General features: G+C 40.7%; 2 protein-coding genes across 4 annotated transcripts in view; one reads left to right on the top strand and one right to left on the bottom strand.

The window, feature by feature from the left end:
- TMCO4 (transmembrane and coiled-coil domains 4) overlaps positions 1-25,689 on the top strand; it is a 148,904-nt gene that overhangs the window by 117,212 nt on the left and 6,003 nt on the right. For 2 of the 3 annotated variants that reach the window (XM_053690302.1, XM_053690303.1), the window contains exon 14: positions 3,470-6,106. The exons of the other annotated variant lie outside the window; for it this stretch is intronic. In XM_053690302.1, coding sequence (XP_053546277.1) covers positions 3,470-3,946 — 477 coding nt within the window. In that variant the 3' untranslated portion in view covers positions 3,947-6,106. Of the gene's footprint in view, positions 1-3,469; positions 6,107-25,689 lie in introns of those variants that run through there. 3 annotated transcript variants of the gene reach the window in all.
- Positions 13,125-25,689, bottom strand: part of HTR6 (5-hydroxytryptamine receptor 6) — a 61,075-nt gene continuing 48,510 nt past the window's right edge. Inside the window, exons 2-3 of the mRNA XM_053690306.1 lie at positions 22,715-22,858; positions 13,125-14,170 (exon numbers count right to left, since the gene is read on the bottom strand). Coding sequence (XP_053546281.1) covers positions 13,772-14,170; positions 22,715-22,858 — 543 coding nt within the window. The 3' untranslated portion in view covers positions 13,125-13,771. The remainder of the gene's footprint in view (positions 14,171-22,714; positions 22,859-25,689) is intronic.

Here is a 25,689-nt window from a genome sequence, read left to right as displayed (position 1 = left end):
GAAAGAAAAAAATGTGGGTTTCGTGTCCCTTTAAAGGAATAGTCTAGTCAAAATTAAACTATCATGATTCAGATAGAGCAACAATTTTAAGCAACTTTCTAATTTACTTCCTATTATCACTTTTTCCTCATTCTCTTGCTATCTTTATTTGAAAAAGCAAGAATGTAAGCTTGGGAGCTGGCCCATTTTTTTTTCAGCACCTGGGTAGCACTTTCTGATTGGTGTCTAAATGTAGCCACCAATCAGCAAGCACTACTCAGGTGCTGAACCAAAAATGGGCCGGCTCCTAAGCTTACATTCAAATAAAGATAGCAAGAGAATGAAGAAAAATTGATAATAGGAGTAAATTAGAAAGTTGCTTAAAATTGCTGCTATTTCTGAATCATGATAGTTTAATTTTCACTAGACTATCCCTTAAAGAATAACCCACTGCTTAGTGTTTTTTGTATTACAACTATGACACAGACTGTTTAATATCATTATTTTATTTTCATCCTTATTGACATTAATTATTTTAGGTATAAGACTTTATTTTTGTGCACTATATGCTTTGAATCTGTAATTTAGGATTATAGGTTCTTGGTAGCTCTAATACGTTATTTAGACAGCAGCAGTCATTATTTTTTGAATAGATATATTTTGGGAGCACGCTCTTGTTTTTGTCTTACACAGCGTGCAAGTGAACTTCCTAGCGCATTTCATAACCAGAGATTGTCTTTAATTCTGTATTTTTGTTCCATCAGAGAAATACTCAACATGAAGGCTCAGGGCATGCAATTAGCATCTCGCCCCCATCTCATAGAAACCAATTAAACTTGGAGGAAAGTGTTGACCTGCAGTCGTTTTGCAGTAGAAATTCTAGTGGTAACCGCCCTTCTTAGGGGAATTAATCAGATATTTTAGAAACCCTGAGGCTTCCACGGCTTTTGTTTTCCATGTCCTAGTGGAGAACAGCTGGCCTATACATTCATGAGTTAGATCCTCCTCCGCAATTAAGAATACTGCGCAATATGCACAACTTAGTTGATTTTGTTTTTCACATTGCTGATGTTTTATTTATTTTTTATTTTTGTTTTATGGATTTTGATAAATAAGCCCACAATTGCCCCTGCAGCTCAGTATACAATGTGTACATTGCTAACAAATCCGTTTCCGCTCAATAAGACTTCTTTTCTCACTTAAAGGGACACGATACCCAAATGTTGAAGCACTTGAAAGTGATGCAGCATAGCTGTAAAAAAAACTAACTAGAAATATCACCTGAACATCTCTGTGTAAAAAAGTTAAAATTTGCTAAGAATTCATGCTCCACTGTAATCAGGACGCTAGTCCCAGGACTTGCAAGGGAGTGTGCATCTGATATGTGCAGGCACAGTCATGTTATTTTCCTATTGAGTTTAAGGAAGTTTACTATGAAATCTCATGAGATTTCAGTGAAATCCCATGAGGACACTGCAAAGACATCCATGACCTCAGCACTGCTGATGCTGATTGGCTATTGTTTTTTCTTTCTTTTCTGGACAGCAGCTGAAATATAACTGTTCACAGAGCACTTACTCTGATGAGCTTAAGAAATAGTGAGGTAAAAGATCTTCCCTTTTTACATAGAGCTGTTCAGGTGATATTTTTATGTCCGCTACATTTGTGTAACTCCAGACAAATATAATTTCTTTCTAAGGTGGTGAAAGCCCACAAAAATCCTTACTTGTCGGAATTCATCTTCTGGCCACCAGGAGGAGGCAGAGACACTCAACACCAGAGCTTTAGGTATCCCTCCTTCTTCCTTTTCCCTCCCAGTAGTTCTTTGCCTCATCAAGGAGAGGGCAATAATAGAGGTGTTATGTAATTGTATGTTATTACTGTTTATCTTCAATCAAGTTTTTTTTCCCCTCATTGGATAGTTCCTAGAAGAGTAGGATTCAGGAGAGTACTGCTAGTGAAATGTAATTCTTCCCTATGGAGTCTTAGTCACAAGCAAGCCACAGGTGTCACAGGGCAGTGCCTTTGCCTCCTCCTGTTTGGCCATGTGAATGTACTCTTCCAACGAGGTCCTACACTATAAGATACAGTACAGGACAGAACTTCACTAGTAGTTGGATTCTTGAAGCAGAGCAGTGGATATGACTAGTGGGTGGATAAGTACCTAAGCCCATAGATCTCTAAGAATGGGTACTTAGTTATTACGATTCGCTTCCCATAACCCTTGTTAAAGACCCATTTCTCATTTGCAGGTTTTATTGTCAAGTTGACTGTTTGTGCGCAGTTCACAGGTTTGTGCACAATGGGGACAAAGTAGTTTTATTGCTGTTTACTTTACTTGTGTGGGGTCCCTCTACACCAGTGCTTTCCAAACTGTGTGTCGGGACCCACTAGTGTGTCGGCAGCAGTGTGTAGGTGTGTCCCTGCTTCAGCACAATTTTTTTTAAATTTACATTTTTTTTTTAATTGTTTTTTGGTTTCTGACTTTCCACCTGCCTGCTACGCATATCACATGGTTGACACGTGATTGATACCTAGTGGGTCACAGATCATCTTAACCAATTGGCACAGCTCAGTGGGAACTGAAACTATTACCATTGGCGGATTTGGCGGCACATTGGCTCCTGACTGCACATGTAGTCTCCTTAATTGGCTTGTGACTGCAAGTGTAGTCAGTGAGTGGGACAGCAGTGTGTTTGCAGCGTGGGCAGTAGTCAGTCGGACTCACAGAGCTCTGAGGGTGGCAGCTTAAACGCTGAACTGAAGTCAGAAGTCAGTGGGATTTATTTGTGCATTGCTGCTCCTGCTCTTGATATATGGATAGGAAGTGGAAGCTTAAAAATGCTTGATGATGAAATGCGAGTGTCTTTATCTAATATTACACCAAATATTCCGAAACTGTGTTCATCCCATCAACCTCATACATCCCATTAATATAGTAAGTAGCTATTGGTGTTATTAAACTTTTTTTTAATTCTTGCACATACATCCTGTTACTTGTAAATGTATTTTGTTATTATATAATTTATGTATGTGCCCATATCTCTTAAAACAAGTTAGACTAACCTCCTGTTTGCTGGTACAACTGAATTACTGTGTCGCGAAACTATGTAGGTCTACAAAGTGTGTCACCAACATGAAAAGTTTGGAAATCTCTGCTCTACACATATAAGGTGGTGTGTGTGTTTTTGGAGAAACTAATTTTCTTTTCTCACTTTAAAATGTTATGCTGATGGTCCTTTAAATCCCCCTACTCTGGCAGTCTAGGTGCCTCAGTACTCCGGAATGTAAAAATTGCTCTGGTGTGGGGTGTCTTTGTCTCCTCCTGGTGGCCAGGAGATGAATTTCCACAAGTAAGGATTTTCATGGACTATCACCACCAAGAAAGAAAGGAATTTATCAAGTAAGCTTAAATTATGCTTTTGTTTCTAAATGCATGGTGTGCAGTACTTTGATCCACAGTTAAATATGTTGGTGCATCTTCCTACAGGTGAATGGGCACCTGGACTACATGAAACAGATGGATACTCTGCTAAAAGCTGTTGGCATCAAGACCAAGGAGTGTCGCATGGAGGGACAGAATGGGCTTTGTTTTCAGCCAGCATCAACTTCAGTGAAGATAGAAAGCCGCCAACCTCCCATGAACTCTCAACCTGATGAAGACTCAAGCTGGGATTGGGAACCTGTAAATTCTGAGGAAACGTCACAACCTCTAAGTAACATGGAGGCATCATATTCTATGGGCAGCCAGGACTGTGCTTCAAATCATCAACTTATGTACTCACATCCTACCAAACCATCTTCATCTCACTGCATTGGTTGCTGCAAGTTAACGGGCATTGGGCTGACCTGTTCTGACTGCTCAAACAACAATGAAAACCTAATGGAAGAAAAAGATACTAAAGAAGCAAACAGAACCATTGAAAATATAAGCTGTGAAATAACAGATTGTGATCTTCCACCATAACCAAAAAACGCGTGTATAGTATGTGGTGTTGTGTCCGACTTACCTTCATGTTGCAGATAGAGTTGCTAATGTGCTCTCCAAAGAAGTGTACCCATTACAATTTCCAGCAAAGTAGGACAGAGTGTTAAGGAAGACATGAAGGATAAGGACAAAGAATGTATTATTTTTAAATTAATTTTTAGTGTTACAACTGGAAGACCTTTGCTGTAAATACTGTGTAAACATTCACACTGAATAATGAGCCAAAACATAATGAAATGCTCTAACAAATGTGATATTGTTAAACAAACACTTGTTTCTAACTGTTATTAACCACTGCAATGGGGTTAAACACATAGCTAAAGATTTCTTCATGTGCTACTCCTGAGCATGGCATATAAAGTGATTGTTGGATATGTATGTATACCACTTCTGATTGGCCACTAGCCATGACTTGTTCAGGAGCAGCAATACATCAAGCCTGAGAATGCAACTTTAAAAATGTGTTTAAAGGGACAGTCTACAATATAATTGTTATTGTTTTAAAAGATAGATAATCCCTTTATTACCCATTCCCCAGTTTTGCATAACCAACACTGTTATATTAATACACTTTTTACCTCTGTGATTACCTTGTACAGGTATACCCCGCTCATACAGCGGGTTAGGGACCGGAGCCCCGCTGTAAAGTGAAAACCGCCTTAAAGTGAAACAAGGCAGTTTTAGCTTTCTTTTCAGTGTTTAAAATCTTGAAAACATGTTTGAACTAACATATTTAGGGGTGCAATAGTGCTATGTTTAGTTTAACACTAGCACAGCAAGTATTCAATTAGGATTCAATAAATACTGTACCTGTAAAATTGTGACAATTACTGTAGTAAAATTTGCCAGACTATAGCACTGAGAAACAGATTGCACTGCAATGCTATAAACAGAGTGAACTAAGCATAAACAAATGGTGCCAGTCACTTTTCTAGCAATCTCACGATGATTATAGCACTGTTTCAAAATCCTTGGAGGTTGAACTTCAGCTCCACAAAGCGCTGTATTAGCGAATCGCTGTAAAGTGAAGCGCTGTAAAGTGAGGTATACCTGTATCTAAGAACCTTCTTCCAGCCCCATGATCACATGACTGTGACTGTTTATTATCTATTGTCTTGCATTTAGCATTGTTTTGTGCTAATTCTTAAATACCCCCCATCTATTGTCTTGCATTTAGCATTGTTTTGTGCTAATTCTTAAATACCCCCCTGTGCCTGAACACAGTGTTATCTATATGGCCCACATGAACAACCCAGTCTTCTGTTGTGAAAAACAATTTAAAAAGATGTCATTAGAGGCAGCCCTCATGGGCTTAGAAATTAGCATATGTGCCTACCTAGGTTTAGTTTAAACTAAGGATACCAAGAGGAAAAAGCAAATTTGATGATAAAAGTAAATTGTAAAGTTGATTAAAATTACATGTCCTATCTGAATAATGAAAGTTTAATTTTGACTAGACTGCCCCTTTAAAGGGACACTGAACCCAATTTTTTTCTTTCGTGATTCAGATAGAGCATGAAATTTTAAGCAACTTTCTAATTTACTCCTATTATAGAATTTTCTTCATTCTCTTGGTATCTTTATTTGAAATGCAAGAATATAAGTTTAGATGCCGGCCCATTTTTGGTGAACAACCTGGGTTGTCCTTGCTGATTGGTGGATAAATTCATCCACCAATAAAAAAGTGATATCCAGAGTCCTGAATAAAAAAAAAAACTTAGATGCCTTCTTTTTCAAATAAAGATAGCAAGAGAACGAAGAACCATTGATAATAGGAGTACATTAGAAAGTTGGTTAAAATTGCATGCTCTGTCTGAATCCCAAAAGAAAAACATTGGGTTCAGTGTCCCTTTAAGCCCTTTTTCTTGTTCCTCAGATTGGACCTGATTTTCTAAAGCTCTCCGCTCAGGCGAGATTATCTGGGACATATTTTACTTTGAGAGCTGTTTATCTTATTAAGGGTGTTCCTAACACTTCTTTATGTGAATGAGAGACACCAACATCATAGTGCTCAATAATAATAGTTTAAAATATGTATTACAATTATGTTTGCAATATGCAGGAACAAATCATATTTAATGTACAATGTACTTTCAAAACACAAAGTTAAAAACTTACTAAAAAAAATTTCAAAGCTCAGTTTTATTTTTCTAATGTAAAATGAGTCTACCAGCCTAGTCTTCTTTGGGCGTGTTTGAAGTTCTCTCACAGGTTTCTAAAGGGATATGAAAACCCCCCAAAATATTTTGTGATTCAGACAGAACATACAATTTTAAAAAAGTTTCCAAATTACTTCTATTATCAATTTTGCTTTGAAACCATGGTGTTCTTTGTTGAAGAGACACCTAGGTAAGTGTCTGGAGCACTACATGGCAGAAAATAGTGCTGCCATTTAGTGCGCTTTGCATATAAATAACATTCTTACAAAACTGCTGCCATATAGTGTTCCAGACACATGCACGCTCCTGTGTTTATGTCCCTGCTTTTCAACAAAAGATACCAAGAGAATGACGACAATTTGGTAATAAAAGTAAAATAGAAAGTTGTTTAAAATTGCATGCTCCATCTGAATCATGAAAGGGTTTCTTATCTCTTAAAGGGAAATTAAACAAAGAAAATTTCAAGATTCAGAGAGCACATGCTATTTTAAACAACTTTCCAATTTACTTCTATAATCCCAATTTGTTTTGTTCTCTTAGTATCCTTTGTTGAAATGCCTAGGTAGGCTCAGGAGCTGCTGATTGGTGACTGCACTAATATGCCTCATTTTTTTGGCTCACCCATGTGTACTGCTCTTCAACAACATAAACCAAAAGCATGAAGCAAATTAGATAATAGAAGTAAAGTTGTTTAAAATTGTTTTCTCTATCTGAATCATGAAAGAAAAATTATGGCTTTCATTTACATTTAAGCATTTTACACTGTAGGTCACAGTATTTTATCTTCCCAAAGTATGCTGAAACCTTTGTGTCGAAATTTCGCAGTGCACTAATTGTACTGATAGAAAAAAAGACATTTATGTAAAACTAGAAGTAAATGCAAATTATGCTCACTAAAAACACAATTTAATGTGCATTTGCTTAAAAATATCTATCTATATATCGGTGCCCGGGGCTTACTGTTCCTTTTTCCTGTGAAATGATCTATTCCAGAGAGATTCATTACTTTCTATGGGGCCACTACTCACTATATTCCAGGTCCAGCCTCCTTTTTAAAGTATTGTTTTAGGACCTTCCCTGTGAAGGGCGGCACAGCGATATTGTTCCATTCCCGCAAGGTTTGAGAATCTCACCCATTGTAATAAACTAGCACTGATTTAGTAATAAAATGATTATTTACTTAGACCATTTTATTACTAGAATATTCTTATAAGGTTAGACCATGCTCTCACACTGATTTTAATCACCAGAAACTGTACAGTGTTTTCTTCCTAATGGGAAAGAGTCCACAGCCGCGTTCATTACTTATGGGAAAATAAGAACCTGGCCACCAGGAGGAGGCAAAGACCCACCAGCCAAAGGCATAAATACTCCTCCCACTTCCCCTATCCCCCAGTCATTCTTTGCCTTTCGTCCCAGGAGGTTGGCAGAGATGTGTCAGAAGTTTTCTTTTAAAATTATTTTACTTTTATTTCTTTTTCATATGTCTCTATGAGGGGTGCTACCCTTCGACATAGGACGGGAGTTTTAAGTGAGAGTCTGGAGATGCAGTGGGAGCTTCCCCTGCAACACCATCCCGACTCATATTCATAGCTCCGTTTTCAGCGGCGTTGCCAAACTTTGTTTCACTACATGCTGTCTTCTCTCAAGTCCATGACAGAGGCGATGCTACTATTCGTCACACTTGAAGGGCCATGTTCCTGTTCCATGGCGTAGATTCCGGTAAGATCGTTGCATTTTATTCCATTATCTGTAATGTGATTATTATGACAGTTAAGTATGGGCCATCGCTGAGACACCTTCTGCTCCTATCTGGAAATCATGGGATAATTCCTCCTTACGGTGGATTAGTGAACAGGCAAGGGTTTTTGTTTATCATGTTTCTTATGTGATTCAACTTGCTTGTGTATGTGCATGGGAGCTCTACGGCCGAGACATATGCCTATGTGGCACATATTGGCTTGTTCTTTCATTTGTGGCTTACATGGCCTAGAACTATACCTTCGGGTTATGCCTATTTTATTCAGACTTGCTTAACTTTTTCTGTGGGCCTAGTTTTGCCGCCCTTTAGTGGTGCGCTTTTTGGGATTTTGCGGGGCATCTGGTGACCGGGCGCGTTTTTACGCTTGGGTGGGGCTTCTTCCCCTTCTGCATTCCTGACTGAGTGGCGACAGAGGAAAGAGTCTGCTCCGCTGAGGTCTGGTCATAGGAGGTGGTGAGTGCCCCCAGCCATTGTGGGTGTCAGGTGCCAGTCGCTTTTTTTCCCCAAATCTCTGTTTATTTTGTGCAATCTTAAGCCATGGAGGATTCCAATGCTGAGACTGTTTTTATATCTGATTCTGAGTCATCCTCGGATGAGGATTGTAATTCTGTGTCGTCCTCAGATGAGGACCTTAATTTGGCCCTGTTATCGCAAGTCTGGCAATCTTGTCTCTCGTGCCTGGATAGTTTGCCGGGTCCCTTGGACTCGGGGGACCCTGGGCCATCGTCCTCTGGGGGCCCTGCTCCTCAGGAGGCGCCTTCCCAATTGCATACTTCTTTTACTTTTGAGGTTGGCCCCGATGTTAATGTTCCATCTGCGCAGGGTGGATTGTTTCCTCCGGAGATGGCGGGACAATTTCGATTTAATATTTTAATGGCGCTGATTCGCTTGCAGGACCCTGAAGTTTCCTTGCAGTTGTGTGCCTGCCTGCCTATTCCGGGTGTTCAGACCGTGAACGGCACTATAATATTCTGTGTGTCCTATTATGGCGACTGTTTGACTTATTTGGGGATCCTTTCCTTTATGGTCCGAGGACTTCTCAGTTCTCGCAAGGTTCTTCGAGATAGGCTAGTGGGGATATGTCTCTCCCCGGTCAGTCTACTGTGAGTTTTCCCAGTCTTTTTTTCTGGAGGTTATGGTTTCCGTTTGGCAGGTCCTGCGGAGACATAGTTCCTTCTGGGCAGATGCCTGCGGGTGCCCTTCTTTTTCTTTTATCCGGTCCGGATTATTTTTCTTTCTGTTTTCCCTATGGGAATTCTGGGATGGCTTGATTAAAGTTCTTCTATGGAAGTTGTTTCCAGATTTATTCCGGAGTTTTGTGTGTGACCTGTTACTTGTTAGTGACGCATGTTGCGCCTGGCTGGTCCGGCGGGACCTACTGACTCTCTTGTTCAGTTATTTGTTTTTATACACTAAAAAATAAAAAAAGAAGAAAAAATTACACTATTCTTCTGGACCTTCGGGTCTGGATGTCGGAAACAATTGAGCTGGCCCATCTCAGTCCGCATCTGACGTCGGGACCGGTGGTATCTCACTGTGTCCTTTCCCATCCCTGATCCGAGGGGTGTGGTCCTTACCGTGTGGAGCGGTTATGTCCTTTTGAGCTACTTTTGATGGTTCTACTAGCGTCTTTGCCATCGTGTAGCTTAGGCTGTCATGCGGAGTTGGCCAATGTCCTTTTCCTCCGCCACTGGGAGCTTTTTAGGCTCTGATGGGATTTTGGATTGACCTTTCTGGTGTTGTCACTGGTGCCCTGATCGTCTTTATCGCCCCTTGGGGGGTTGGGCCCGTGGTGGGCTCTGTTCTTGGCGTCCTGTGCCTTGGCGCTAGGGATTAGGGTTTTTTCCCTAATGGACTCGTGCTGCGGGGGTTTTCGCAGTATCTCTTGGGTCCTTCTTGGATTTTTATTCAAGGTTCTTTTTCCTTGTTGAGATAGCCTGCCAGCTGGTCGCTTGGGGCGTGTCGCCTTGGGCGCTGACTTATGGAAGTCTGGTTTCCTCCTTTTTGATTCCGGCGTGGATCTCGGGGGATAGTCTACGGTTCTGGCAGTCTAGCTCTTTATCCTATCTGTATGTCCCTGTTATGCCCCTGGGATTTGGGGTTGGGTCAGGATGGGTCCTATTGTCTCCTTTTTAGGGAGTCTGGGGTATTTTTATTTCGATACTTTTGTGGAGGATGGGCTCCGGGCCTTTTTGTTAAGGGTTCCCTTATCGTATTCCTCTTTCGTGTCTAGCACTAGCTATAGCTCGGTTTGACCTCCTTTTCCCCTTTGTCTCTGCCTTCTGCAGACTTTGTCACGGCGCATGGGTTGGGCTTGTTGGTCGCCTTGCTGCTTGTGTTACGGGGGCTCGAGCGGTTGCTCTCAGTCTTGGCCCTTTGTTGGGTTCTGGGAGGTCTGTATTCCTTTCTGTCCTAGGATTTGCGCGGGTCACTCAACACTTTGGGCATTCGGTGCCTTTACAATCATTTGTAAATTGGTTGGGTGCCCTTGGAACACTTGCTCCCTGTCTCGTGTTTTTCTGAGGGACTCTTGTCTCTTGGATTAGCTTCACTGCCTAGCAAGAGGAAGGTTAGCTGTTGGGAAACAGCTGCAGTTATTTTACCTTGTCTGCTGGCAAACTATTAAGCCTAGGTGGCCTAGTGGTTAGCTTGTCTGTCTAGCAAGCTGCAGTTCTTGAATTTGTACTCAGCTGTGATTAATTGCTATTTTATATCTGATGTCCGTGGGCTTGCCCGTAGGAATTGTGTCCTTGGGTCTCTGGGGTTTTCCCGGGGTTCTGGTCATCTTGCTCAAGCGTGCCTGGTGGTCCTACGGTTAGCTTTGCTACCCAGCTTGCAGAAGGTTGCTGTTGTCTACAGGGCAACTGTTGCTCCTTGAACGCTAACATGCACTTTAGGGTCCCTTGTGAGGTATTTTTCTGAACCCTCTGGGGGAGTTGGATCTTTGGGATCTCTTTGTTCAGAAGGGTTAATCAGGAAGGATGTTCCGCTACTCTGTGGCCTTTAGTGGTGTAGTGTTTTGCGCAGGAGCGGGATGTTTCGTATCCGTTTTCGGGTGGAGGCTCTGCTTATTTTTGCGCCACTAGTTTTTGTCATCCTTTTCCTGTCTCTCTGCTGAGCCTAGTATCACTCTGCCAAGAGCAGATTGTACTGTGAACTTGTTGTTCCGCTGAAATTATGCTAGCGGTATTAGGGTCTGGACTACTTGGGTGCTAGTGACTATAATTCCATAATCGAAGCATAAGTACTGGTAACTAACGGTATAAGCAACGGCAACCTATGTATGGCTCAATAGTCACTAGCACCCGAGTAGTCCAGACCCTAATACCGTTAGCATAATTTCAGCAGAACAACAAGTTCACAGCACAATCTGCTCTTGGCGGAGTGATACTAGGCATCTTCAATCTAATATATAGTTATATGCTTGAATAATGATAGAGAGGCAGGTATACTATGTAACCACAGCATAAGTAATGGTAACTAACACAATATAATTTGTATTACTAATAATCCATATTTACCAGCAACAGCTACTTGCCACTCGGTAATCGATATGAGCACTACTCAGAGTCTACTTTACATACGCATTACTCTGCCTTCTACTTTTTCCCACCTATAATATATATGTACTAGCAGTAACTATTGTATACTTGGTAGCCAACACGAGTATTGTTTATAGTGTATTACACATACCAATAGACCCTAGCATAAGAGACTGATTATTGTCTCAGTCTAAGTATTATAACTTCATATTTGATATCAATGAATTGTTAGTACCAACACAAATTCTTGATGACACTGAGATGTACTCTCAGATTACCCTGCAACTGATCTAGTTAACACACTACATTAGGTACCTAAGTGTGTTTTTAGTTTTTTTTTTCCTATTTTAATATACCCCAATAAACGTTTTAATAATTTTTTCCACTCCCTTTTTTTGGTTAATCTTTAATGGTTAATTAGTGACAAGTTATTCTTATTACATATCTATTCACTGTGACCACAGAGTGCTATAAGTGTATTCTTTTTCCTTCAAATTGCTTCAATTTAATTAATACACAGCACCTACTCCTTGCCGAATTTAGAGGCTATATTATGGATATAAGGTCCAGTTAATCATACGAGTGCCATTGGTATCTTTTCTATTGTAAAACTCTTTTCATATAGCCTGTTCGGGTGTAGCCTACTGTGTGGCTCCGGGTTGTCTCTTTTGTCACCCTAGATGGTGTTCCTCTGCTTCTGTCTTGTCTCTTCCCTCTGAGAATTTTTAGTCGGGGTCCCTCGTCGTTTGGTTGAAGGGCTGCGGCGGGGTTGTTGCCCCTGACGGATGCTGTCCTTGTGGTGGGTGCTTTCGGTTGGGCCCACTCGTGATTCTATCTAGGTTCTTTGGACTGTTGGTAGATTTGTGTTTCTGGGACCGCTTTTTCAAAATGTTTGTTGATCCCTATTTCAGACGAACTGGGACTTTGTTTTCTTGGGAATCTGTTTTTAGGTCGGTGCCTTTATTGGTCCGCCGCCTACCCTCCCGTTTTGGCATTCTGTGTCCTCTTTGGCTTGGGTATAAATTTCCCATAAGTAATGAATCGGGCTGTGGACTCTTTCCCATTAGGAAGAAAAACATAAATTATGCTTACCGGATAATTTCCTTTTCTTCCGTGGGAAAGAGTCCACAGCCCCCTGCCCGTTTTTTGTTTTTTTGGGGGGAGGCGTTTTTTTTTTATCTTCTGGCACCCTTTCACCTTGATGCTTCTCCCACTGTTTCTTGTTCCTCGGCTGAATGACTGGGGGATGGGGGAAGTGGGAGGAGTATTTATGCCTTTGGCTGGTGGGTCTTATCCTCCTCCTGGTGGCCAGGTTCTTATTTCCCATAAGTAATGAATGCGGCTGTGGACTCTTTCCCACGGAAGAAAAGGAAATTATCAGGTAAGCATAATTTATGTTTTTATGCAGAATCTTTGAAAATGCAAGATTTTTAAATGCACAGTATTCTATGGCAATAGTTTAAAAAAAAGTCTCTTCATAAAATTATTTACAAACTCATAAGGGTATATGGGTTAAATAAAATTTCTTACACAAAAAATTCTTTCTAAAACAGCAATGAATATAATTGTCTAATTTTCTGGACCCTGAATGTATGTCATGGAACATTTTTTTAAAGCTGCCTTTTAACATTTCTTGTATTTAGCTTCAATTTATTTCAATTGTTATTTTTTTTTATATAAATCAAAGACAAGTGTTGAGAAAGTATTTTATTACTTAAGTAAATGCCGAGACTGCACAGCACAGTTTGAAACTGAGTAATCAAACACTACTATTAAATCTACTGTTGGTTTTCGTAAAAAATATGACAAAACCTCTAGGAAAAAATAGAAATGTTAGACTATCCAAATTCTTTGTTGGCTGTTTTTTTTTATTATTATTATTATTTGCCTGGTTTGGGGTGGGTGCTGTAGACCTCAGTGATGATAAACTTCACTTGAGAAGAAGACTAAGTTTAAAGGTCATCCATGATACAGCAAATATGGCATAATCTGTTGTTCAGCTATGGATATTTTTGCTGTAGCAAGAAGTACCCCTAAAATATGACCAGACTATAGCCTCAGGCTGGTAACTAGGCCTGCCAAGAATACCACTTATAAACAAAATCGAGGTAGCAATCTTACCTGTTTGGACCCCCCAATCCAGAAAGGAAAGACCATCATAAGCAAAATTATGATCAACGTTTTTTTGTTTAACAACTGAAATAAAGTTCACACTGGAACAAACAGAGACACCCTGTTCCCAACCTACTGGCTAGTCCACATGTAGGTTCCCAGAAAGATTATCTTCTGATTTAGATCCTCCCATCTCTATTTGTTGTTTCACTTTAGTAATGATACATTTTCAGTCCATGGGTGTATTTAGCTGGTGTACCTGCATGTCATGCTCTAAATCAAAGAGATTGACAGAGTCTGCCGCAGTGACCGGTAGAGGGTCAGTACTGTGATCCTTGTAGTTTGGCAGGAGATGCTCATTGCCCATTGTGGCTGAATACATGGAGTCTGTCTCACCACGTAGAGTCAGGACATTCCTCAGTGATAGACCCAGTCGAGGTGCGCTGTTGGAGTTGCGCATTGATAGGGAGATGACGCGGGAGCGTCTACAACAGGGAAGGTACTTAGCCATTGCACGCTTGAAATCTCTCATGAAGAGTGGGTAGATGATAGGATTCATGGTGCTGTTACAGTATCCTAGCCAAGTTAGGACATCAAATAGCCCAGGAGGAACACAGTCACAAACAGCCTGTGAAAAATGAAAATGTAGTCAAAGTACTGAATTACTGCATCATGTGTGGGAAATAATTATAAATATCTTAGTTTAGAATTGTGATTATATATACCCCTAAATGTCATTGGTAAAGAATGATCCTTTGAAACTATGACCCTGTATAATGTGCAAAGGAGTCAATATTATAATTCTGCCTTGTGTTTGTCTTCATTTGTCATTTCCATGGTGGGTTGATTGTGTTTACAATGACGGTCGACTGCATTTCCCCATGCTTCCTCATAACTCGAACACTCTAGTATGCTTATTATGAATGGTCAGCTATTTAAAGTCATATGGGGAGGGGTAGTGCTATATTAAACAATACAGGGGTCCTTTTCATTTTCAATAGATACATGGATGTAATCTCTCAATGATTAATTCTGTCATACAATAATGGGGCAGAAATATAAAAGTAACAGAAAATGGAAAGCATTTGTATCTAAAAAAAAACAGTATGCATAATTATATCTACCTCCTCCTAAATTACTTATTTTTTATCCTTATATGCCATATAATCCCAGGGGAGTGGAATAGGGTCACATGTGTAGAGTTTATTTAACTTGTAAGCACTGATGTGTCACTCTCTTTTAAAGTTCAGTCCATTCAGTCTGAATGCAGTGTTGCAGCGAGTAATGCCATCGGAGTGCTTTAATGTATAGGTAGCGGTATTTGCTGCAGAAACAGTAAGGTTTTTGTGCCACTTTACAGATCATTAGTTAAGCCTCATCTTGAGTATTGTGTGCAGCTCTGTAGGCCATATCTCCTGCAGTATATATGGGAATATGTTCAAGGAGGCTACTAAAATGGTGCATGGTGTAATAAAAAAAATAAAACTTACAAATAAATATTTGACAATATAATATGAATAGTTGGGAGGTCAGAGCTGCTTCCACCCTACAGATTTTCAGACAGGCCATACGTCTCAATTTTCAGAGACTGCCCCAGCCCCACCCTGGATCCGCTATGTCCTGTCCTTTACTCACCCAGTCACGCCCATGACACGCCTTGTCTCCATCTGTAGCACTGCTCCCTGACATGGCCACACCCACAAACATGCAGGTGGCCACTTGATACAAATTCCTTTACCTGCATGTCCCAGAGAGCCTACACAAAACGTTGGGAGTATAGAGAGTTTATATAATAGAAACCTTCTACTATATTAAGGGGCTAATTAGAGTAACACCAGAACAAGAGGTCATGATTTCAAGATGAAGGGTAGAAGATTTAGGAGTAATTTACAGAAGCATTTCTTTACAGAAAAAGTGGTTGTTTTATGGACTAAACTTCCATTAGGTGTGGTAAAGACAAACTGTGGGGAACTTGAAGGATGCCTGGGATAGGTATAAGGCTATCCTGCAGACTAAATAAGGTTACACTTTATAGGCTTGTAAGAGGATTTGGATTCCCTAGAGAGGATTAAGAGATATTATACAGACGGATGGGCTTGAAGCTTGTTGTACATTTTGTAATTTGAATGGCACAGTCCATGATCATAGGGCAGCTCATATCAAATCAATTAGAGTTTTAGTAGACAAAACAATCTGTTCTCTAATCTAATAGTATACATTTTAAGATGCATTATTTTAGTTAAAACAGTGACCAACTTTGATTATAATATCCTTTTAAATGGGACCTAAAAACCCAATTTATTTTACTTTCATTCAGCACACAATTTGCAGTTTACTTCCAGTATCTAATTTGCTTTGCTCAGCTGGTATCCTTAGCATACCTATGTAGGCTTAGGAGCAGCAATAGACTACTGGGAGCTAGCTGCTGATTAGTGACTTCACATATTTGCCTCTGGTCATTGGCTCACCTAAAGTGTTGAGCTAGCTCCCACTCGTTCAACAAAGGATACTAATTTAATGACGTGTGATAATAGATGTTAATTGGAAAGTTGTTAAACCATTTAAAGGGACATAAACCCAACATTTTCTTTCATGATTCAGATAGTGCATGCAATTTTAAATAACTTTCCATTTCACTTTTATCATCAAATTTGCTTTGTTCTCTTGGCATTCTTTGTTGAAAGCAAAACCTAGGTAAGCTCATATGCTAATTTCTAAGCTCTTGAAGGTTGCCTCTGCATTCTGACAGTTTTTACAACCAGACAGTGCTAGTTCATGTGTGCCATGTAGATAACATTGTGCTCATTCCTATGGAGTTGCCTAGGAGCCAGCACTGATTGGCTAAAATGCAAGTCTGTCAAAAGAACGGAAATAAGGGGGCAGTCTGCAGAGGCTTAGATACAAGGTAATTACAGAGGTAAAAAGTGTATTATTATAACCGTGTTGGTTATGCAAAACTGGGGAATGGGTAATATAGGGATTATTTATCGTTTGTCCCTTCAAAATGACATTCTCTACCTGATCAATAAAAGTTTAATCTTTGACCTGGTGGTAAAGCCAAGAAGAAACTGTAGATAAAGAGAACTTAATATGGATATATTAATACATATGTTATATTTTGTGTAGATATTTTTTGGTTTCTTGTTTAGTAATTCACCCAATCACATTTTCTGTGCAATTTCTATACATAAATTTCTTCTACAAGATACGACGAGTCCACGGATTTCATTCTTACTTGTGGGATATTAACCTCCTGCTAACAGGAAGTGGCAAAGAGCACCACAGCAGAGCTGTATATATATAGCTCCTCCCTTCCCACCACCCCCAGTCATTCTCTTTGAATGTGTTAGTAATAGGAAGAGGTAAAGTGAGGTGTTAGTTTTAGATTCTTCAATCAAGAAGTTTTTTATTTTAAATGGTACCGCTGTGTACTATTTTCCTCAGGGAGTGAAGAAGATTTCTGCCCTGAGGTTGATGATCTTAGCAGATGTAACTAAGATCCATTTTGGTTCCCACAGAGCTTCTGAAGGTAGTGCAAGAGAAATCTTCAGTGTGGAGACCGGTGTCATGCTACAAGCAGCATTGAGGTATGTTGAGTCTTTATTTCTGAGGAGACATGTTATATCAGAACCGGCTGACATTTTTCCCTGTAAGGGAAGGGGTAAGCAGTAGACCTGGATGGCATAGGGTGTTACTGACATCACTAGTTAACCATATTGATTACGATGAGTATGTATTCAAGAGGGGCTTGACACTGGGGAAGGCATCTGTGACACTTTCTATGTTTATGTATGGCATACAGTGTGTGCGATAACATCAGGAGACCACATGGCTTATCAGTACCGCTTACCATGCGGTTAAGGAGGCATTTTATTATGGCATAACATTATGTGGGGTTAAAACATTAGGAAAGGCCTCATGGCTTATTGAAAGCGCTTCCCATGCGGTTATGGAGAGAGATCATGTGACGCCCACGGTGGGCGGGCTTAATTCGCGCGCTCAGACGTGCAGTTTCTCCTCGCTAGAAGACAGCAGGCACTAGCTCCGGTGGGGCCTAAAGTTGAGATTCAGTCACCGGATCGTTGTTGAATCCATTTTGTGTACCCAGGGGGCAGGTAGGCGCCGCAGCAGAGCTGTGGCGAGGTGCAGGGGCTGTTATCGTTGTTTAAAGTTTATTTTCTAGATAAAAAAGACTTTTTACAGGGTGATTTAGTTTTTTGCAATATTTTTTGGCAAAATTGAACTGTTTAGCATAAGATTTAAGTGCTAAAGATCGTTTTTTTGTGCAGACAGAAAAATTGTTGCGCTTTTATTATTTAAAGGCACAGTATTTTTTTTTTCTAAATTTTCTTGATACCGCAATTAAGGTTAAAAGACGTCCATTGTGGCTAATGCTAGTGTGTTTAACATGTCTGAAAGGGAGGAAAATACGTGTTCTATGTGTTTAGAGGCCTGTGTGGAACCCCTTTACTTTGTGTCCCTCTTGTACTGAAAGAGCCTTACAATGTAAAAATCATATTTTATGTAAAGAAAGTGTGCCTAAGGATGATTCTCAGTCTGAAGAGAATCAGGATATGCCATCTAATTCTCCACAAGTGTCACAACCTTTAACGCCCACACAAGCGACGCCAAGTACCTCAAGTGCGTCTAATTCTTTTACTCTGCAGGACATGGCTGCAGTTATGTCAACTACCCTTACAGAGGTATTATCTAAGTTACCAGTGTTACAGGGTAAACATAGTAGGACAGAAATTATTGTGAATACTGAGTCCTCTGATGCTTTGTTGGCTATTTCCGATGTACCCTCACAGGGTCAGGGAATTGTTGTCTGAGGGAGAACTTTCAGACCCAGGAAGTATGTTACCTCAGACAGATTCGGACGTCATGTCCTTTAAATTTATGCTTGAACACCTCCGCCTGTTACTTCGGGAGGTTTTAGCGACTCTGGATGATTGTGACCCTATTGTAATACCACCAGAGAAATTGTGTAAAATGGACAAATATCAAGAAGTACATACTTACACTGATGTTTTTCCGGTTCCTAAAAGAATTTCGGAAATTATTAAGAAGGAATGGGACAGACCGGGCATACCGTTCTCTCCTCCCCCTAATTTTAAGAAAATGTATCCCATATCAGACACCATTCGGGACTCTTGGCAGACTGTCCCTAAGGTGGAGGGAGCTATATCTACCCTGGCTAAGCGTACAACTATTCCTATTGAGGACAGTTGTGCTTTCAAAGACCCTATGGATAAGAAGTTAGAGGGTCTTCTAAAGAAATTATTTATTCATCAGGGTTTCCTTTTACAACCAACAGCTTGCATTGCTCCATTTACTACTGCAGCAGCTTTTTGGTTTGATGCTCTAGAAAAGTCTCTGAAGGTTGAGACCCCTTTAGAGGACATTTTGGATAGAATTAAGGCTCTCAAGCTAGCTAATTATTTTATTACAGATGCCGCCTTTCAAATTGCTAAATTGGCAGCGAAAAATGCAGGATTTGACATTTTAGCACGTAGAGCGTTATGGTTAAAATCATGGTCTGCTGATGTGTCATCTCAATCTAAGCTCTTAGCTATTCCTTTCAAGGGTAAGACCCTATTCGGGCCTGAGTTGAAGGAGATAATTTCTGACATTACTGGAGGTAAAGGTCACACCCTACCTCAGGATAAGTCTGTTAAGATGAGGGGTAAACAAAATAATTTTCGTTCCTTTCGAAATTTTAAAGGAGTACCCTCTGCTTCCTCTTCCTCCACAAAGCAGGAAGGAAATTTTGCTCAGTCCAAGTCCGTCTGGAGACCCAACCAGGCTTGGAACAAGGGTAAACAACCCAAGAAGCCCGCTGCTGTTACAAAGACAGCATGAAGGGGCGGCCCCCAATCCGGGACCAGATCTAGTAGGGGGCAGACTTTCAGGACCCCTGGGCACTGCAAATAGTGACCCATGGGTATCAACTGGAATTCAAGAATTTTCTCCCAAGAGGGAGATTTCTTCTTTCACGATTGTCTGTAAACCAGATAAAAAGAGAGGCGTTCTTACGTTGTGTAAAAGACCTCTCCACTATGGGAGTAATTCATCCCGTTCCATGACTAGAACAGGGACAGGGATTTTACTCAAATCTTTTTGTGGTTCCCAAAAAAAGAGGGAACTTTCAGACCCATTTTAGATCTCAAAAGTCTAAACAAGTTTCTCAGAGTCCCATCATTCAAGATGGAGACTATCCGAACAATTTTACCAATGATCCAGGAGGGTCAATATATGACTACCGTGGACTTGAAGGATGCATACCTTCATATTCCTATTCACAAGGATCATCATCAGTTCCTAAGGTTTGCCTTTCTCGACAAACATTTTCAGTCCGTGGCTCTTCCCTTCGGGTTGGCCACAGCACCCAGAATCTTCACGAAGGTTCTAGGGTCCCTTCTGGCGGTTCTCAGACCGTGGGGCATAGCAGTGGCGCCTTATCTGGACGGTATTTTGATTCAGGCGTTGACTTATCATCTGACGAAATCTCATACAGACACAGTGTTGTTCTTTCTGAGAACTCACGGATGGAAGGTGAACCTAGAAAAGAGTTTACTAGTTCCACGGACAAGGGTCCCCTTCTTGGGAACTCTGATAGACTCTATAGACATGAAAATATTTCTGACGGAGGTCAGAAAATCAAAAATTCTAAATACTTGCCGAGCCCTTCAGTCCAATACTCGGCCATCAGTGGCTCAGTGTATGGAGGTAATTGGATTAATGGTAGCAGCAATGGACATCATTCCGTTTGCTCGTTTTCATCTCAGACCACTGCAGCTGTGCATGCTCGGACAGTGGAATGGGGACTATGCAAATTTATCTCCTCAGATAAATCTGGATCAAGAGACCAGAGACTCTCTCTTTTTTGGTGGTTGTCGTCGGATCATCTGTCCCGGGGGGCGTGTTTCCGCAGACCCTCGTTGGTGATAGTGACAATGGACGCCAGCCTACTGGGCTGGGTGCAGTCTGGAATTCCCTGAAGGCTCAAGGTGTATGGACTCAGGTGGAGTCTCTACTTCCAATCAATATTCTGGAATTGAGAGCAATATTCAATGCGCTTCAGGCATGGCCTCAGTTGGCTTCGGCCAAATTCATCAGATTCCAGTCGGACAATATCACGACTGTGGCTTATATCAATCATCAGGGGGGAACGAGGAGTTCCTTAGCAATGACAGAAGTATCCAAGATAATTCAATGGGCGGAGGCCCACTCTTGTTATCTGTCGGCAATCTACATCCCAGGAGTAGAGAACTGGGAAGCAGATTTTTTTAAGTCGACAGACTTTTCATCCGGGGGTGTGGGAACTCCACCCGGAGGTGTTTGCCTCACTGATTCTCCATTGCGGCAGGCCAGAATTGGATCTGATGGCATCTCGACAGAATGCCAAGCTTCCAAGATACGGATCCAGGTCGAGGGATCCTCAGGCCGAATTGATAGATGCCTTGGCAGTGCCTTGGTCGTTCAGCCTAGCTTAAATGTTTCCACCGTTTCCTCTCCTTCCGCGCGTGATTGCTCGGATCAAACAGGAAAGAGCTTCAGTAATTCTGATTGCGCCTGCGTGGCCACGCAGGACTTGGTATGCGGATCTAGTGGACATGTCCTCTCTGCCTCCGTGGAAACTTACATTGAGACAGGAACTTCTCATTCAAGGACCTTTCCAACATCCAAATCTAAATTCTCCGCAGCTGACTGCTTGGAGATTGAACGCTTGATTTTATCTAAGCGGGGATTCTCAGATTCGGTCATCGATACTTTGATACAGGCACGTAAGCCTATCACTAGAAAGATCTATCATAAGATATGGCGTAAATATCTTTTTTGGTGTGAATCCAAAGGCTACTCATGGAGTAAAGTTAGGATTCCCAGGATTCTGTCTTTTCTCCAAGAAGGATTGGAGAAAGGGTTATCAGTGAGTTGTCAGGCTCTAACCAGAATTAAGCCTGTCTTTAGACCAATTGCTCTGCCTTGGAGTTTGAAATTAGTTCTTAGTGTTCTTCAAGGGGTTCCGTTTGAACTCATGCATTCCATAGATATTAAGTTTTTATCTTGGAAAGTTTTTTTTTAAGTTGCTAATTCTTCTGCTCGTAGAGTTTCTGAGCTTTCAGCGTTACAATGTGATTCAACTTATCTTATCTTTCATTCTAATAAGGTGGTTTTGCGTACCAAACCTGGATTCCTTCCTAAGGTTGTTTCAAATAAGAATATTAATCAGGAAATTGTTGTTCCTTCCTTGTGTCCTAATCCTTCTTCTAAGAAGGAGCGTCTGTTACATAACTTGGACGTGGTCTGTGCCTTGAAGTTTTACTTGCAGGCGACTAAGGATTTCTGTCAATCATCTTTATTATTCATTATTTATTCTGGAAAGCGTAGGGGTCAGAAAGCTACGGCTACCTCTCTTTCTTTTTGGCTGAAGAGTATCATCCGCCTGGCATATGAGACTGCTGAACAGCAGCCTCCTGAAAGAATTGCAGCTCATTCTCCTAGGGCTGTGGCTTCCACATGAGCTTTTAAAAACAATGCTTCTGTTGAACAGATTTGTAAGGCTGCGACTTGGTCGTCTCTTCATACTTTTTACAAATTTTACAAATTTTATACTTTTGCTTCTTCTGAGGCTGTTTTTGGGAGAAAGGTTCTTCAAGCAGTGGTGCCTTCCGTTTAGGTCTCTGTCTTGTCCCTCCCGTTTCATTCGTGTCCTGTGGCTTTGGTATTGTATCCCACAAGTAAGGATGAAATCCGTGGACTCGTCGTATCTTGTAGAAGAAAAGTAAATTTATGCTTACCTGATAAATTAATTTCTTCTACGATACGACAAGTCCACGGCCCTCCCTATCATTTTTTCAGACAGATTTAGATTATATTTCATTTTTTATAACGTCAGTCACCTCTGCACCTTAGCTTTTCCTTTCTCTTCCTAAACCTTCGGTCGAATGACTGGGGGTGGTGGGAAGGGAGGAGCTATATATACATAGCTCTGCTGTGGTGCTCTTGGCCACTTCCTGTTCGCAGGAGGTTAATATCCCACAAGTAAGGATGAAATCTGTGGACTCGTCGTATCGTAGAAGAAATTAATTAATCAGGTAAGCATAAATTTACTTTTTATTTGAAATCAGAGAGGTGTTGTATATCACCTGCAATAATTACCTGGACTTACCTGAACCACATTGGTAACAAAGAACGGTATCCAGGCTACAAAGAACATTCCCAGTAGTATGCCCAGAGTCAGACTGGCTTTCAGAGCTTTTTTACTGTGCTTTGTCACAAATTTCCTGCTTTCCACCACTGGCACAGTGAGAACCTGGCAGAGAGAGAGAGAGAGAGATGAGAGCTACGGAATAGGTTGCTGCAAAATCAATTCAGGAATATACTTTTATTGTTTTCTCTAAATACGGTTTATGCACGATTAAGGGTTTGTTGTTGCCCGAAACGTTGCTGTCTATGTGAATGTACAGCAGAACTACTATGGGAAGCTGTAAAATCTGAGACAGAGAGAAAAAAAACTATAAAAATAAAGCTTACTTTAATGCGTGAAGCATCAGCCTGACACTATATATCAGCCACAGCAGCACATGTCACTTCTTTGCTAGGAACAAGTTCCCTCTCACCCTGCACTAGATAACGCTGCATGGGGGAGGGGCGTGTATGCACTCACTTATTCTTCCCACTGACAACTTTCTACAATGCACTCGGCTAGATTACGAGTCTTGCATTAGTCTTAAAAAGCAGCGTTGAGAGGCCCCAACGCTGCTTTTTAACGCCCGCTGGTATTACGAATCTGGCAGGAGAGGGTCTACCGTTCACTTTTCTTCCGTGACTCGAGCTTACCGCAAATCCCCTTACGTAAATTGCATATCCTATCTTTTCAATGGGACTTGCATAACTTGGAAGAAGTGAGCTGTAGACCCTCTCCTGTCAAGACTCCTACCGCATTTAAAAGTCAGTAGTTAAGAGTTTTTGGGGCTAACGCCGTAACATAAAACGCTTAACTAAAGTGCTACAAAGTACACTAACACCCATAAACCACCTATTAACCCCTAAACCGAGCCCCCCACACACACACACATCGGAAACGCTTAAATTAAAATTTTAACCCCTAATCTGCAGACCGGACATCGCTGCCACTTTAATAAATATATTAACCCCTAAAATGCCGCACTCCCGCCTCGCAAACACTAGTTAAATTTTATTAATCCCTAATCTGCCGTCCCTAACATCGCCGACACCTACCTACATTTATTAACCCCTAATCTGCCACCCCCAATGTCGCCGCTACTATATTAAAGTTATTAACCCCTAAACCTAAGTCTAAACCTAACCCGAACCCCCCTAACTTAAAGGGACATAATACTCATATGCTAAATGACTTGAAACTGATGCAGTATAACTCTAAAAAGCTGACAGGAAAATATCACCTGAGCATCTCTATGTAAAAAAGGAAGATATTTTACCTCACAATCTCCTCAGCTCAGTAGAGTAAGTTCTGTGTAAAAAGTTATACTCAGATGCTCCCAGCTGCAGGTAAAAAAAATAAAAAAAATGAAGAAATGAACAGCAGCCAATCAGCATCAGCAGTGCTGAGGTCATTAACTTTTACTGTGATCTCATGAGATTTGACTTGACTCTCATGAGATTGCATTGTAAACTTCCTTTACCTGATTGGTGAAATAAGATGAGAGGTAGGGTGAGCACGATGCTCATCCCTTCAGATGTCCCAGGACAGACACACTAAAATGCTGCTTAGAAATCCTTTACAATGGGAGGTGGCTACTGAGGAACTTTTGAGGTAAAATATCTTTCTTTTTTACATAGAGATGTTCAGGAGATATTTTCTAGTCAGCTTTTTACAGCTATGCTGCATAACTTTCAAGTGTTTAAACATTTGGGTATTATGGCCCTTTAAATATAATTTAAAATAATCTAAATAAAATTACTACAATTAAATAAATTAATCCTATTTAAAACTAAATACTTACCTATAAAATAAACCATAAGATAGCTACAATATAACTAATAGTTACATTGTAGCTAGCTTAGGGTTTATATTTATTTTACAGGCAACTTTGTATTTATTTTAACTAGGTAGAATAGTTATTAAATAGTTATTAACTGTTAAATAACTACCTAGTTAAAGTAAATACAAATTGACCTGTAAAGTAAATCCTAACCTAAATTACAATTACACCTAACACTACACTATCATTAAATTAATTACCTACAATTAATTACAATTAAATTAAATAAACTAAAGTACGAAAAACAACAAACACTAAATTACAGAAACTAAAAAAATAATTACACATTTTTAAACTAATTACACCTAATCCAATCCCCCTAATAAAATAAAAAAGCCCCCCAAAATAATAAAAATCCCTACCCTATACTAAATTACAAATAGCCCTTAAAAGGGCCTTTTGAGGGGCATTGCCCCAAAGTAATCAGCTCTTTTACCTGTAAAAAAAAAATACAATACCCCCTACATTAAAACCCACCACCCACACACCCAACCCTACTCTAAAACCCACCCAATCCCCCTTAATAAAACCTAACACTACCCCCTTGAAGATCACCCTACCTTGAGCCGTCTTCACCCAGCCGGGTACAAGTGGTCCTCCAGAGGGGCAGAAGTCTTCATCCGATCTGGGCAGAAGAGGAACTCCAGACGGGCAGAAGGCTTCATTCAGGCGGCATCTTCTATCTTCATCCATCCAGAGCGGGTCCATCTTCAATCCAGCCGACGCGGAGCATCCTCTTACAACGAAGTCCAAGCGAAGAATGAAGGTTCCTTTAAATGACGTCTTTCAAGATGGCGTCCCTTGAATTCCGATTGGCTGATAGGATTCTGTCAGCCAATCGGAATTAAGGTAGGAAAAATCCTTTTGGCTGATTGGATCAGCCAACAGGATTGAAGTTCAATCCTATTGGCTGATCCAATCAGCCAATAGGATTGAGCTTGCATTCTATTGGCTGTTCCAATCAGCCAATAGAATGCGAGTTCAATTCTATTGGCTGATTGCATCAGCCAATAGGATTTTTCCTACCTTAATTCCAATTGGCTGATAGATCTTGGATGACGTCATTTAAAGGAACCTTCATTCTTCCCTTGGACTTTGTTTGAAGAGGATGCTCCAC

The sequence above is a fragment of the Bombina bombina genome, chromosome 8 (genome assembly GCF_027579735.1).
Source record: "Bombina bombina isolate aBomBom1 chromosome 8, aBomBom1.pri, whole genome shotgun sequence".
NCBI lineage: Eukaryota > Metazoa > Chordata > Amphibia > Anura > Bombinatoridae > Bombina > Bombina bombina.
The sequence above is the reverse complement of the archived record's forward strand: the minus strand, read 5'-3'. Positions and strand labels throughout refer to the sequence as shown.